The 14789-nt window shown below is 46.9% G+C and overlaps 1 protein-coding gene across 1 annotated transcript in view; it reads right to left on the bottom strand.

Annotated features, from left to right (window-relative positions):
- The window catches only part of RANGAP1 (Ran GTPase activating protein 1), a 1265070-nt gene that overhangs the window by 1154294 nt on the left and 95987 nt on the right, over positions 1-14789 (bottom strand). Inside the window, exon 2 of the mRNA XM_069652750.1 lies at positions 8526-8683. Coding sequence (XP_069508851.1) covers positions 8526-8637 — 112 coding nt within the window. The 5' untranslated portion in view covers positions 8638-8683. The remainder of the gene's footprint in view (positions 1-8525; positions 8684-14789) is intronic.

Here is a 14789-nt window from a genome sequence, read left to right on the forward strand (position 1 = left end):
AGAGTAGATGATGCCCTGGCCTTTGAGCTGGCCCAAATGAGCCATTCGTCCAGATAAGGGTAGACGTGAATCAACCGGAAGTCGCAGCAGCGCCACCACTGGCCCCAGGCACTTGGTGAAGACCCTGTATGCAGATTTCAATCCGAAGGGCTATGAATTGGTAGTGATTCCCTTGCACTACGAAACACAGGAACTTGCGGTGTCGTTTGTGAATGGAGATGTGGAAGTATGCATCCTGTCCAGCGACGACAGGAAGTCCCCCCTCTTCCAGCTGTCCGAGCACATGCTGAAGAGTAACCATGCAGAATTTTTGGGACTTGATGCATTTGTTCAGTCGACGAAGGTCGAGAATGGACCTCCAGCCCCCTGTCTTCTTACTGACGAGAAAGTACCTTCAGTACACTCCGGAGCCCCAGAGCCTCTTCGGGACAAGCTCTATCGCGCCTTTCCTTAGCATGGCCTGCACCTCCAGCAACAGCCGAGGGACATGGTTTTCCTGCCGGGCCACTGGTGGTATTCTGGGACACTTCAGGTGAAATTCCAGGGTGTGACCGCGGGCGAGAGCGTCCAGCACCCAACGATCGGTGGAGATGGCCTTCCACGCGCTGACTAAGTTCGCCAGCCAGCCTCCCACCGGGGTGCACGGGTGGGGGCCCAACACCACGGCCAGTTCAATCCTGCTTGGACATCGAAGGACCGCCTTGGGGATCCTGGCAATGATGACATCCTCCTCTGAGGACTTAGAGTGGCCCCTGTTGGTCTCCTGGGCCAAAGAGCGGGAGGGTTGGCGGTAAGAAAAGGATGCCCCGCCGAACCCCTTGGAGGATCCTTGGGACTTGCTGCCTGAGGTCTGAAAGGACAGCTTCCAACGCTAAAGAGTGCCCAAAGCATGTGCCGTCTCGTGTCCGTCTTTATGGCTTGGAGAGACTCATCCACGGCCTTCCCAGACAAATTGACCCCATCGAAGGGCATGTCCAGCACCTTCGGCTGGATTTCCTGCCGAAAGTTGGTGGCCTTGAATGAGGCACGACGACAAAGGCAAACGTGGTTGCCCATTTGACGGAATCCTGCATCGGCAATGTCCGTGGCCACCGTGATGGCGTGGTCCGATGCCACATTGCCTTCCTGAAGAATTTCCAGTGCCTCTGACCTCTTGTGGTTGGGGAGGAAGTCCAGGATGGAAGCGATCTTGAACCACAACTCCCAGTTGTAACGAGCCACAATGGAGAGTGCGAGGGCATTGACGGCCTTTATGGTAGTCGTTGCAGAATAGATGACCCGTTGTCCCATGGCATCCAACTTCTTGCCCTCTGTCCGGTGGGGTGTAAGCCGCCAAGGCTGAACCACCCGAGGACTTCTTCCTGGCCGCTGCGGACACCACAGAGTCTGGAGAAGGCTGGGCCTGTAAGCACTTGGACCGGAGTCCAGCCCCCTGTACTACTTCTCGAGGCGATCCATCTTCGCCGGGGCTGTAAAAGGGTTCTTCATGAGAGACAAACCCTTGTCCCAAATTTCATCCAGGAGTGGGACTGAGAGGATGGTCTTCCTCTTCGCCTCTCTGCGCTGATATAGGAAGCCCTCCTTCTCCTTCGGAGCGAGCTGAAAACGTTCTGACGCTCTGGAGATCGAATGGAACGTGCCAATCTCGTCCGGCGGTGAATATCTGGGCGGCAGAGATGGGAGGTCCCCTAACCCACCTTCATCCGTGCCCGTCGTCGCCGTGTCCAGGTCGGTCTCATCCCTCTGCATCACCAATAGGCATCATTGTCTGGATCTTCGAGACCAGCATATGCAGTGCCGAAAGGATGGCCACCAAGGGGGTCTCTAGGAAGTACCTGTAGTGGGGGCGGCAGCTGAGGTGCAGACAGAATAGGCCACTGGAGCACCGACTGGGATCCAGACCATCCCTAGCCTGGGAAGTTTGCAGACCGGTGAGCTCCTCCTCAGAGGAGATAACCGTACTCTGGAGGGCCTCAGCCCCCCCCCCTTCTTTGCATCCAGCGGTGAAGGTCTCAGGGAGACGACTGGCATCCTCTTCACAGGTCTGGTCTATGGGCCGGAACGCAGTCTGCCTCCCGGGATGAAGGGACACCCTGGTCTTAGGGGTCATGTCCTGAGGGACCGTTTCAGCTGCCTTTGCCAGAGACGCTGCCACCCCCTCGATGGAAGGCTGGGCCTTCACCGGGTGTACCTGGGCCCCCGAGCCCCGCGGACTTCTCCAGTATGACGGGTTTGGGCCTCTCCTTCAGTTTTCCCAGATGGTTTGTCTTCCCCTTGGCCGAAGATCCTGAGTGTTGACTGGTGACGGAGGCTGGAGACATCGAACGCACCCTGGCCGCCCTAGAGCCTGTCGCAACTGCCCTCGCATTGACAGTGGACCTGCAGTGCTTTGCCTTCTGTTGCACCCCCGCGGGAGGGGCGCCCTCAATAGGTCTTAGAAGCCCGCTCAGCCTTCTTAGAACTGGGAGAGGCATGCTGCTGGGACCCACCCAGAGAGGGAGCCTTGGCCTGTAACCGCTTGTTCAGCCGCCTGTGTCGATCCTTCATCGTGCGTGAGGACATCTGGCAAAATGCACAATTCTCCTCCTTGTGTGCCGGATACAAGCAGTAAAGACATTCGGGATGCTTGTAGTCCGAGAAGACATTCCGCGAGCCACAGCTGGAGCAGATCTTGAACAGGGGAGCCGAATCCTTCTTCACCTCTGATATGGTCCATGTGGCGTAGGCCTGAGAAACTTCTGGAAGCCTCTATGAAGAAACTCAATGAAATTCGCCCTTGAGGGGCACTGAGAAATCCGACAACGGGTCCCCGTTAATCGGATGGGTTGATCGATGGAGAACAAGGCCAGATTGACTGAAAAATAGAGTAATACTCTTCCAAAAAACGATAAACGCAGTAAAAGCTCAAGAGCTAAACACAAGGACTCCCAACACTTGAATGTGTGGTAGAAATTTGAATATGGCTTGCCGATTAAGGTCTTAGGAAGAGGGCAGTCAATGGATGGGGGCAGTATGACCCAGAGCTCAGTGTTTGGTTGTTAGGAGAAAGACAGTTCAGAAATTAAACTGATTTTTTCTTTACTGAGGATTCCCAGCCTGATGATGGGGAATATTCATGAGCATGTGAATCCATGCCAGACCCCATGCTGGAGAAGTTCAGTTTTACATTAAAGTCTTTGAATACACGTTTAGGTTGGCTTCTCAGAACCCCTCACTCGAGTACATTCTAACACCCTATTTTAAACTGTTGATAAGGAAGCTGGAATCCAATGAAGCTGGAATTGGACGAGCCTGGGTGCTCAGGAAGAGAATCCACCCACTGACCTGTGATCACAATCCCAAAATCCTCCAGACACTCCACTTCTGCCAGAGACACTTTCAGTACCAGGGTAGAAGCATTTTAGGTAGAAACAAGGACACAAGACTGCAAGTGTACCGGACTAGACTTACTCTTGTGGTGCATCTTCAGAGAAGTGCTGGAAGTATGAGTCCAAAAAACAGCCTGCCTTTTTTGTCTCCCAGTGCATCAAATATTGTTCGAACAGGCAGGTGGGGATTCAAACCCAGATCGATTGGTTGAAAGGGCTAGCCATTGAAGGACTGGTATTGATTACACCACACACATTGATGGGCACAAAGGTTACCTTGGCGCTGGAAGCCCCAAAACAAAGAACATGAATGGTTCCTAGTAACCCACACACTGGAGTAGCCAATTCCTGTGCCCGGCTTCGCCCACCTGCACCAAAGTTGTCACAGACAGCAGTTTAGAATAAAGTGGATAGTGAACTTTGGCACCCGACCACATCTCTTAGAATGTATGTATGGCAGACAACTCTGGCAGAACCTGTGCTAATTCATGAGATCAAGTCACTTCTCCCGAGGGGCGAGCCCTTCCCTGTGAGCCCACCATGTTAATGTTAAAGGAAATTTGTACCGCGCACTATCACCACTGTAGTGGTCCCCTGGCGCTCTGGCGGCTCTGAAAAAGGGAGGGGGTGGTTGAGTTAGTGGGAATAAGGTGGAAAAGTGCAAGAGAGCAGTGATGTGCTGTGGGCGGCCTCAGCCCGGTGGGTTCATGGCTGGGCTTGGGGTGTTTCACAGTCGGTAGTCGTTGTGTGCTGTTGTGAGAGTATGTGTGGTTTATTTTGTTGTTGCAGTGTAGTTTGTGAGGATTGTTGTGTTCTAGGCTTGTGGTTGTGTTTGGTTAGAGTTTGAGAAGTGTATGCAGAGGAGTGGAATGGTTAGTTGGCATTGATGTTTGGAAGTGAGGTGCTGAATTTCTGTATTCTCTCCAGGTGGGGTGTGGAAGCATCTCTGCGTCTCTGTCCTGATCTGGGCCGTCTGATACTCACAGTCCCTTTCACACATGGCATCAACTCACATTCATAACCTTACCCAAGTTCAGCCTCGGCCACCTACGTGACACCTGTCTGTATGTGGGGCAGGCAGGCGTTTGTGCATCCCTTCAAGTCTCGCCCAGAGAGCATTCCCAATCCAGTCGGTGTGTGGCAGCGACTAGCCAAGGCTATTCCATCCATATGTGGTGGGTGGTTGGCATTCATCATCTTATTCAGTTGTTTATGCAGGCAATCGATCCCAGCCCCTTAGAAACATGGCACATGCCAACGCTTGCTATTACGTCCAGGGGCGGCACCTGCCTTCATTCACAACTCCATACGGTTAATGCCCATGCCAATGTCCACAACTTCGTTCAAGTGTGGCAAGTGCTAACATTCACACAACTCTATACAAGTACGATACCTGGTAGCAATTATGGGGCAGGTGAGGCTGTTGGCTGGAGTTGGCTAGGGATGCTGATTTCTGTCCTCATGGGTGTTGCTTGTGTCCTATTTGACTTGGCATTGTCTCTCTTGTTGTATTAAGAGTTTCTCTGGTCGGTTCTGGTGTTGGCAGTGTCATCTTGAATTTAGTCATCCGTTTCTTAGCGTTTCCCGATTCGTTGTTTCAGTATTTCAGTTTGAATCTGTGATGTTGAAGAGCCAGGTTTTTAGTAATTTTCTGAATTGTAGGTGGTCTTTGGTGTTTTATTCTTTTTTGGGATGTTGTTGCAGGTTTTTGCGGTTCAGTGGAAGAAGGAGGAGCCCTCAAGTTTTTTCTTAAGTTATGGTTTTTGTTCCAGGCGGATATCATTTCTTGATCTGAGGAGTCTTGTTGGCTTGTAGATGGTTATTTCCATTTGTAGGAATTCGGCTCCTTGTTCGCTGATTGCCCTGTGTGTTGTTCACATTGTTTTGGGAGGTGATGCAATGTTTGACTGCGAGCCAGTGCAGTGTTTTTAGGGCTGCAGTGATGTGGTCTCTTCTGGATAGTTTTAGGAGCAGTCTGGCTGCTGTATTTTGGATCCGTTGTAGTTTCTTCAGGAAGTATTCTGGTATCCCGAGATTCTTGACATGAGGGCGACGACTGAGTGTTTTGTGGGTGAAAGAGAGGAAAGGTAGGATTCTTCTCGCCGTGTGGAGGAGGAAGCATTTCTTGATAATTGCATTTATTTGTGGTTCTAAGGTTAGGGCGTTGTCCATCAGGACTTCCAGATTTTTTACTACCTTAGATAGTGTTGGTGCGGTTCCCATTTCCGTTGCCCATGGAATGTAGGTGCTCTCCTAGTTTTTTGATATAATCATGATTTCTGTCTTTGCTGAGTTGATTTTCAAGTTGTTGGCATTCGCCCAGTTAAAGACTTCTTTTAGACACTAGATTAGGGTTGACTGGTTGGCTTGAGTGTCTTCGATTTTGTAGATGATTTGAGCCTCATCTGCGTAGTTGTAGCATGTAATGTTGTATTTTTTGAAGATTCTGATTAATGGAGTCTGGTAGATGTTGAAGTACAGTGGTGATAGTGAGCACCCTTGTGGTACTCCACAGTTGTTAACTTGTGGGGTGAATTTGAAGGGTTTTATCCATACGCTTTGTTCTGTCTGCTAGGAATGATTTAATCCAGAGTAGTGCCATGTCCGTTATGCCCATGTCTTCAAAGCTTTTGGGTTGGGTTTCATGGCTAACTGTTGAAGGCTGCGGAGGTCGAGCAGACTCAGGGCAGAGGTTATGCTGGAGTCTATAGTTTTTAGATCGTCCCAGATGGATAGTAGTGCCGTTTCTGTTCCTCTCGTGGGTCTGAAACAGACTTGTGCTCGGTCTAGCAGATGGTGTTTTTCTACGTGTTCTTGGGTTACTTTGTATACGTAGGTTTCAGGGAGTTTTGCTGGGTAGGGAATGTTTGAAAATCGGCCTGTAGTTGGAGGTCATATACGTCACCACTTGTGTTTTTTAAAAGCGGTTTGATTTATGCCGATTTGAAGGCTCTTGGTACAGTTCCTGTTGCCAGTGAGAGATTTAGGAGGTTTCTGTAATAATATGCTGGTGTTCCTTGTGCGACAATTGATTTGTAGACATCAGAGAGGGGTCACAGGGAGGAGGACGGGGGGGGGGGGTGTGCAGGGATCCATGCGTGATCCTGCTTTCAATGTGGTGGAAAGCAGGACTCGCAGGGAGAGACTCCCCTGATGGGGACAAGGGCTCCCGTTCCATGATGTAGCTCCCTAGCCCTCTTACCTTTTAGACTATAAAGTCTGCTGAAAAACAAGCTGAAAGCACTACGGTAGGTTAATAGTGATACTCCTTTCTTTAAGAAGTGATACCAGCAAGACAAGGAAGACTAAAATAGACAAAAAAAAGTTACTTGCCCAAGGTAACTTTCTTTCGACTGGATGCTCCCCCCACGTATTCCTCATATTATGATATTTCCATATCCAACTTGAGCTGCTCTGGAAAACTTTTCCAGTAGAGGCCGCTGCGTGTCGACATCATTGATGGTATAGAGCGCACGCACTGACCGTTGGCTTCAGTTCCATTTTTAAAGTATGTATAGGATAACCTACACCCGACATTTACTTCTCCTGAAAGAGCGTAGGCCGCAATCACATGGAAAATTCTACTGCGGGCAGGTTGGGAGGAACATCCAGTCGAAAGAATGTTTCCATGCGTAAGTAAGTTGTTCTTCGAAAGGAGAGAGAGAGACGGAGAGAGAGAGAGAGAGAGACGGAGAGAGAGAGAGAGAGACGGAGAGAGACAGAGACAGAGAGACAGAGAGAGACAGAGAGAGACAGAGAGAGACAGAGAGAGACAGAGAGAGACAGAGAGAGACAGAGAGAGACAGAGAGAGAGAGACAGAGCGAGAGAGATCTTTGTAGAAGACGTATTGGAGGGCAGATGGACATGTCCAGACGGTCCAGGTACCACTTCCTCCTGGCCCAATTAGGATCATGGATTTCATGAACCTCCTCAACCTCCTGATGACTTGAGGAATGACGGACTGGATGAAACACGTATGTGTTCCCGAAAGCTCAACTTAGGGGAAATTGCCTGGAGCAGTACCAGTTGCAAACAGATCCCCTTGAGGGGTTCCCCAAACAGTGAAGATCTCTTGAAGAACTTCCTGAGACTGTACTTTGCCTGCTCAGAGCATCCGCCGCCGTATTCTCCTCTCCAGCTAGGTGAGTAGCCGATAGATTCCATCTCGAATTGCCCGGTACCAGAGCAGCATTGCCTCTCCTCACAGTGGTAGTGACACTGCACCTCCTCTCTTGTTGAGGTATTACATGGCCACCGTGTTGTCTGTCATTATAAGGACGATCTTTCCCTGTACAGAGGGCAGAAAAGCCTTCAGTGCTAGTCTGATTGCCCTCAGCTCCAACAGGTTGATATGTAGTTTTGACTCGGATGGATACCAGCGACCGCTGATGGTCAGATCATTGGAATGTGCGTTCAGCAGTGTAGAGACCTGGAGAGATTTGCACATTGCATCTTTCAAATCCTTGACTAGATTTAAAATCAATCTCTTTCCTCCCCTTCGGGGATATGATCAGCCGCCATTGCTACACATTCCCAAATAGTGTGAGTGAAACTAGGCAACAAGCTTGTAGCATTTGCTGACTTTATGGCCATACTTCCCACAGAGAAAAATGTCTTGGCCCAAGCGTTGTAACGTTTGTCATCTCTGTCTGGGGGGGAACAGTCGGGTATGCGTTCTGTTTAGAGGTTGATGTGCCAGCTTGTACCACTAAACTTTCAGAAGTGGGATGCCTTGTCAAGTAACTGGGGTCACTACTGGACGCCCTGTATTTTGATGACAATGTTTTATTCACTGCCGGAATCTACCTCTAATCAACAGACTTTCAACTGCTTGCAACAACTGAAAAATAAATCCATCTACCACTAACACAGAAGCAGGTAGCAGACCTACCAACCGAATGACTATCCCGAATATTGGTACTTTGAAGGTCTGCCTAATGCAATCACTGAACCAAATGACTGACATGGCCACTGGCTTCATACCATTTACACACTTTACCAAGTGGGAGAAAGGAACGGAGATGCATTTCTGTAGGTATCCAAAAAAATCCAGTCAGGATGAACGGGACAAGGTATTAGAACACACCTCTGTTAACCCGGTTACCTCAGATATTGCAGGGCCATTATTTGGTGGTCATGAATGAATCTTTACTCACCATCCTCTGCTGTAGTCAGCTTCAGACCCCGACCTTTGAAGCTCAGCTCACCGCCCCCAACCTTGGTTTTAGCAAAAGACTCAGTAAGCAAGTTGATATCTTCGGAGGCCATGATGTGTCAGCTGGGATATGCGCACAAAACTTCTGCCGTCGAGGTCCTTGAAAGGAAACGTAGGGTAAAGTTGTTGAAAACATAGGAAAGATGGTAACAATTATACAGTTGTAAATAAATTAAAAAAAGGACAATGTTAATCAATCCCCAAACACCACAACCATACCAATAGACACCAATTTAGAAGAATTAAAGTATCGCCCCATCCTCAAAAGCTACAAATCACCCCAAAGCCTCCCCATGCAGCCATTGGTTTTGAGCATAACAAATATTCATGCAATTATTTCATAATGTTGGTTTCTAGGACCCCCTGAAAGATTTGAAAAAACAGATCATCCAAGAACAATAGTTCCATGGAATGTATATCAATGACTTGCAAAGATGAAATGGCTACTTAAGTACAGAAACATTGTAAACAATGCAGGTACAAAAGTGGGAAGATCACTAAACCCATTTATGGAGAATACGGAACCATCCTGAATTTGAAGCATTTTCATTTTGGTTTATTTAAACTTGTGTTCACTTATGGAATCAACTACTAGGCAGACATACAACTCAATTTTAAATCAAGCTCTGAAGAGATATTGCAAAACAATGCCATAAAATTAACAGGTTTGCAGTTGTAATGACGTAACGGCAAGTGCAGGAGGAATAATCTAAGAGAAAGCACTTTATTAATTCTGGCTTAAAAGCTAAATTGGAAAAGCACACACACGAGGAGGAAGGTGTTGCAGGTTTTAGAGCAGGGGAGCTAAATGCACCATTTTATTCATCAGGGAAATGAGAAGCTCATGCCCGAGCCGAAACGCACTACATCCACGGTGATTAGTTTTTCCCTAGTCTCAGATACAAGACTTCCAAGTTCGGAAGAGCTCTGCTCCAGTTTGCCCATTTTGCATTTAGGCACATCATAGGTGTGATTAACGAGAGAAGACCGCAGAGACTGCAGTGAGTGAGTGGAAGCACTATCATTTAACAGGGTTGGATGTGGGTAATTAAACATGGGAGAGGCAAAATGCTACATCGCTGTAAAATGGCTACAAGCAGGTGATGGTACAGTGCATTTTCTTTGACTGTGTCTCTTTCAATATTGATAGTAAATTCCAGATTAGAATGTTTAGAGTCTCCCATTACTCAGCATGCCATTACCTGTAGTCTTCCTTTCTGCATTTGGGGGGGATGAGGGGTGCGGAGAACTACAAACACACTCTTTTTGTTCAACATGTTACTCTGGTGTATTTAACAGTTGGTTAAGTACGCAAGTTGTGCATGCTTAAAGTGCACTCTACAAAACGAGATTCTATTGTAGTATGCGCACTGTCCTGTAGTATTATCGATCTTGGTTATATTAGTCAAATAAAGAAGAGCCGAGTTAACATGAACCGCAGCATTTGGAGGACCTTGAATAATGTGGCCAGTTTATTGTTATACACGGGGATAGTAAGATTACTGATACAGCAGAAATTGCATATATCCACTCATTATGATAAAGAAGAAAACAAACAAGAATGGATTCATTAACTCTAAATCGACTGCATATTTAATTATATAGGTAAAGCATATCAACCCTCATCAGACCTTGTTCTTGTTTGATATTTATCAAAAACATTAATCAGGCACATTTTGAGTTCATCATGAACATGTCAACTGGGCCAGTCTTGAGAAAGACCTCTAGTATGGTCGAAACACATGTTGGCACGAGGGCAATATTTTGAATGCTAAGGCACTTAATCTGTAAATATCAGATACAAGTGTAATTATCAGACTTATTGTGATTGACACAATGGAAATGCATTGTAGGTTTAGGCACCCAATTTGTGAATATTAAATATGCTTTATCAACGCAACTTCCCTCTGTATGTTCCTTGCCCTTTTACGGGCTTGTTTAATGTTATTTCTGGGTAATTCCTGTCTCTCAGATTCGCTATGAGTCTTTCTGTGAAAGTCACGTTGATGCAGCATGGAAAAAACATAATACAAGTGGTATTTAGTCATTCACCTGTGCTGAACTGACTCAAGAAAGAGACGGAAAGCCTGGAATGTATTCAATGCAGGAGAGAACACTTTGAAAATCCCCTTGTTTGCGTTTAAAAGAAGGAAGACTATTAGGGAAGGTTTGGTACATAACTACAAAGAAAAGAAAGAAATCAGGAGAACAATTTAGATTACGGAATGCACCACTAGCCACAAGATACACCATGTGGTAGTTGCACAGTCTGCCACTACACCAAATGGACTAAATCTATAGATATAGGTTGGCAAAAACCATGGGAACAGAGATCATTGACTAACTTCAACACAAATGTGGTGCATCTCATTCACTGTCCGCGTGCCAAAAGATACATTGGAATGACAACAAGAGCGGAAAAAACGCGCATTTGCGAACATAGGTCCAACATAAGAACCAAGCGGATCTCAGCTCCGTTAGTTGAATATTTCATTTTTAAAAAACTCAGAAAATGATTTGACATGGACAGTCCTGGAGAAAGCAGTGATGCCCAAGAAAGGTGGAAAAATAGCAGCATTGGTATTAATACGAGAACACATGTGGATTTACAGATTGAAAAGTCATAAGGAAGGCCTCAATGATGAAGAGATCTGCTGGCAAGCCTTAGCAGTTCTATAAATACAGAAACCTAAGAAGCCACACCCTAGATCAAGAGCGTGCAACACATCTGATCAGGGGCAAACATGAAATTACAGCTGTTTTTAGCATGAAGCCTTCAGTACACCATCTATAGAAAAAGCGAATAGATAAGTGAGAATGGTATGTTAACCAATTCACTGTTTCCGGGACATTTGTAGTACAGGCAATGAATTGGAAGCCTACCGACTACAACTAGTCATTTTCCAGCACTCAACGGTGTTGCCCATATACCATTTGCTAGATGTAACAAGAGTAGGTATCCGCAACAGTAGATACATATAGTGCAGCTATTGGGCGAACACAATTGTGTGAGCTCCACAACAACAACGGATCGCGAGAAACTATGTCCCATCAACCCCGGGACATTTGTAGTTCAGTGAATAAGAATAGTGATAAGTCATTGAGTAATTGAAAGGAAACTCACCTTTACATTAAATACAAAAAACAATGAGCAATATCAGTGGAAACCCAATACTACCGAAAATACTCGACTATTATGCATGTGTACCCGATCATGTGACGGAGGCAAACATATACCGGCTGTCCCAAAATGGCGACCGCATCACAGACAGCGAAGCGGCGCACGAAATTGGTCAGTCAGGTAAGAAAGTTGTAGGATTAATCGAGCTTCCTAATATGAGGCATCCTAACACGATTGTGTTATGTAGGGATGTTAGCCGTCACTGTACACAATGGAAGATGGACGCGGAGCACAGTGTTAGCACGTAGATCAGGAAATACACAGTCAGTACTGGACTGTAACATGCATCTCCCGTTCTTGCAGAGGCCAACACCGTGAGAACGTAAGAGGCAGTAGATAGTGAAGCTACCATTCCTGTAACACAGAATAGCTGGAGATCAGTAACCAGACATTTTGGAACACACAGCTAATAACGTGCAGAGCTAGCGAAGTACTGGCACAAAGCGCTAATATATCGCACCAAGCAACAGTTAACAGTACATATTTATGATTGGTTTCTAGATGTCTGTCAAAATGCATTAACTCTGATTGGGAACACATAGGATCGATCCACATGACATGAGAAGAAAGGTGAGAAAAATCCCCTTTGTTACTTTTTAGAAAGCCTAATAGAGAGTATTGCAAACAAGAGACTGATGGTACCCCTTCTCCACCCCCCGCTCCCATAGGGCACGTGACCAGAAGCCACAGCTAGCACAAACCCGGAGTAATCCTTCACAATCCACCAACGTGGACAAACAGGACAAGAATGCAGAACAGTCCTGTTCTTTCTTCGCTGTTCTGTTTATGAATATAATGTACAGATGCCATTGTATGTCCTGAAAGAAGCAGGAATTCATGAGATACCGATGAAACCGATAAAGTAGATGTTTAGGAGTGATGACCTAAACCTCCGAGATCCACCAGAATAAACGTGTGGACGCGGTTTAGACACATTTTTTAGTACGGATAGCCACAAAAAGAATTACAGCTGTCTCTGATTTTTAGAATTGCTTTTAGAATGGCTTTGATCTTACGCATCAAGGACGAGAGAAATAAGTGCACTTTATTATTTTTAGCTGCAGGAAAGTAGTGAGTGAGGATAGGGCAAGGCCCCCGTTGTCTTTTCCCCCCTTTGATAGGCGGAACATCAGCGCAACCGTAGGGTAAGCTTCTTCACTCCTGAGAGAGGGTAAGTAATCAGACACAGGGACATCTAGTTATTTACAGGGATTTAGACTACAGGATTAACTTGTTTAAATAATTGGTTCTTTAACAATGATAGACCTTTCCGAATATTCTTTAAGACACACTATCAGAACATCTCCACCTTATCCCAAACCATACACTCTCATCTCTCTCCAACAGTACAAAACAAATGCGCTGTTCTTTCAGAGCTCAGCACTATCCACCTTGTTTGGTCTATAGTTAGAAGAACAAGTTACTTACCCCTGGTAACGTTCTTTTGACTGGATGCTCCTCCCACGTATTCCTCATCTTTGATATTCGATATCCAGCTTCAGCTGCTTCTGAAATAATTTATTTTCTCGGCAGAGGGCGCTGTGCGGCGATGGTGGGGACTTGATGTCCCTCGAGGGCCTCTGTCTCGAGGATGTCATCGAAGGTGTGTATATATAGCACATGGAGCGCCCGTTGGCTTCAGTTTTTTCCGTTACAGCACAAATACCCGCGGAAACACAGGAATTACTGTACTCAGCCTTGATGGAACGAATGCTGTAATCTCATGGGAAAATCTGTGGGGTAGGCTGGGAGGGCGACGAGGCCTACGTGGGAGAATCCAGTCATAAGAACATTACCAGGGGGTAAGTAACTTGTTCTTTGAATGGATTGTGTCCTCCCACGTATTCCTCACCTTGGATAGACTCCGAAGGCAGTATTTGATTTGGTGGCAGGAGTAGAATTTGATTTTTAATGTTTTTTCCATGAACCAAGTGCAGGACTGCTTTACCAAAGCTACCATCATGACCGAGGGAAGATTCCAGTGTCATGGCCACTGGACAGGAACCCCAGTTCTCATCCCCTAAAGGGTCCAGATGGACCCAGTCCTGGCGCCAGGCTCATAAAGTGTGCTCGGCACACTTTTTCCCTTGGGCACGTCATTCCATCTCATATCAGTCAACCATGTGTATCTGGGCCGGGCGTGGCTATAGGAATCAATGAAGCTGCACGGGCAGCATCATTTGGGAGTGGCAGGGTGGAACCATCTAGCAGAGCAAGGGGGCATGGCCAGACCAGGTTATTTAAGCCTGCCCCGCCCACAGGCCTAGGCTTCGCGTTATTCTGCCTAAGCAGCGTAACGTTCACCGCCGCCTGAGAAGCATCTTACCTGTTTTCCACTGCAACCATCTCGGAGAAGCTGCTTACCCGTCTCCCAGCAAACCATCTCGAAGAAGCATCTTACCTGTCGTCCAGCAAAACCATCTCAGAGAAGCTGCTTACCTGTCGTCCAGTGCAACCATCTCGGAAAAGCTTCCTACCTGTCGTCCAGTGACGTGGAGGCGCAACTTACCCATTTTCTCCATCAGAACCAGCTGAATCATCGCTGAAGCGTCTTTTACCTGCTCACAGTGACTCCATCTTTGATCAACCAGAGCGCACTTACCTGGCTCGTGAAATACAACCACCGATTGCACACCTTACATGACCTTCAGCTCGGACACCAACTCAGAAGTTCCACACGGCAAGCTTCGTCGCAGTCGCAGGCATCCTTCACCCGCCACCAGGTCTGGGCACCTCAACTCTTCTCCAAGCACCGCCAGACTATACCTGCAAGAGGAAAGAACAAATAAGGTTAGAAACCTAAGAGACATTTGCTAAGGTTGCACGCCATCGCATCTAGCGCTTACCTTTGGATTCCAACTAGTTATCTTCTTGGTAACACTTCGAAGTGCTCCACCAGCGCAACGGCTCCGCTGGGCTGCCATTACCTATAAAAGGGAGAAAGAGACATTATTAAGAGTACGAACTTAAATCATAAGACATAAACACTTATATGAACAATAATCATTACAAAGACTCCTACCT

This window comes from Ambystoma mexicanum, chromosome 3p (genome assembly GCF_040938575.1).
Source record: "Ambystoma mexicanum isolate Mex_15411 chromosome 3p, UKY_AmexF1_1, whole genome shotgun sequence".
NCBI lineage: Eukaryota > Metazoa > Chordata > Amphibia > Caudata > Ambystomatidae > Ambystoma > Ambystoma mexicanum.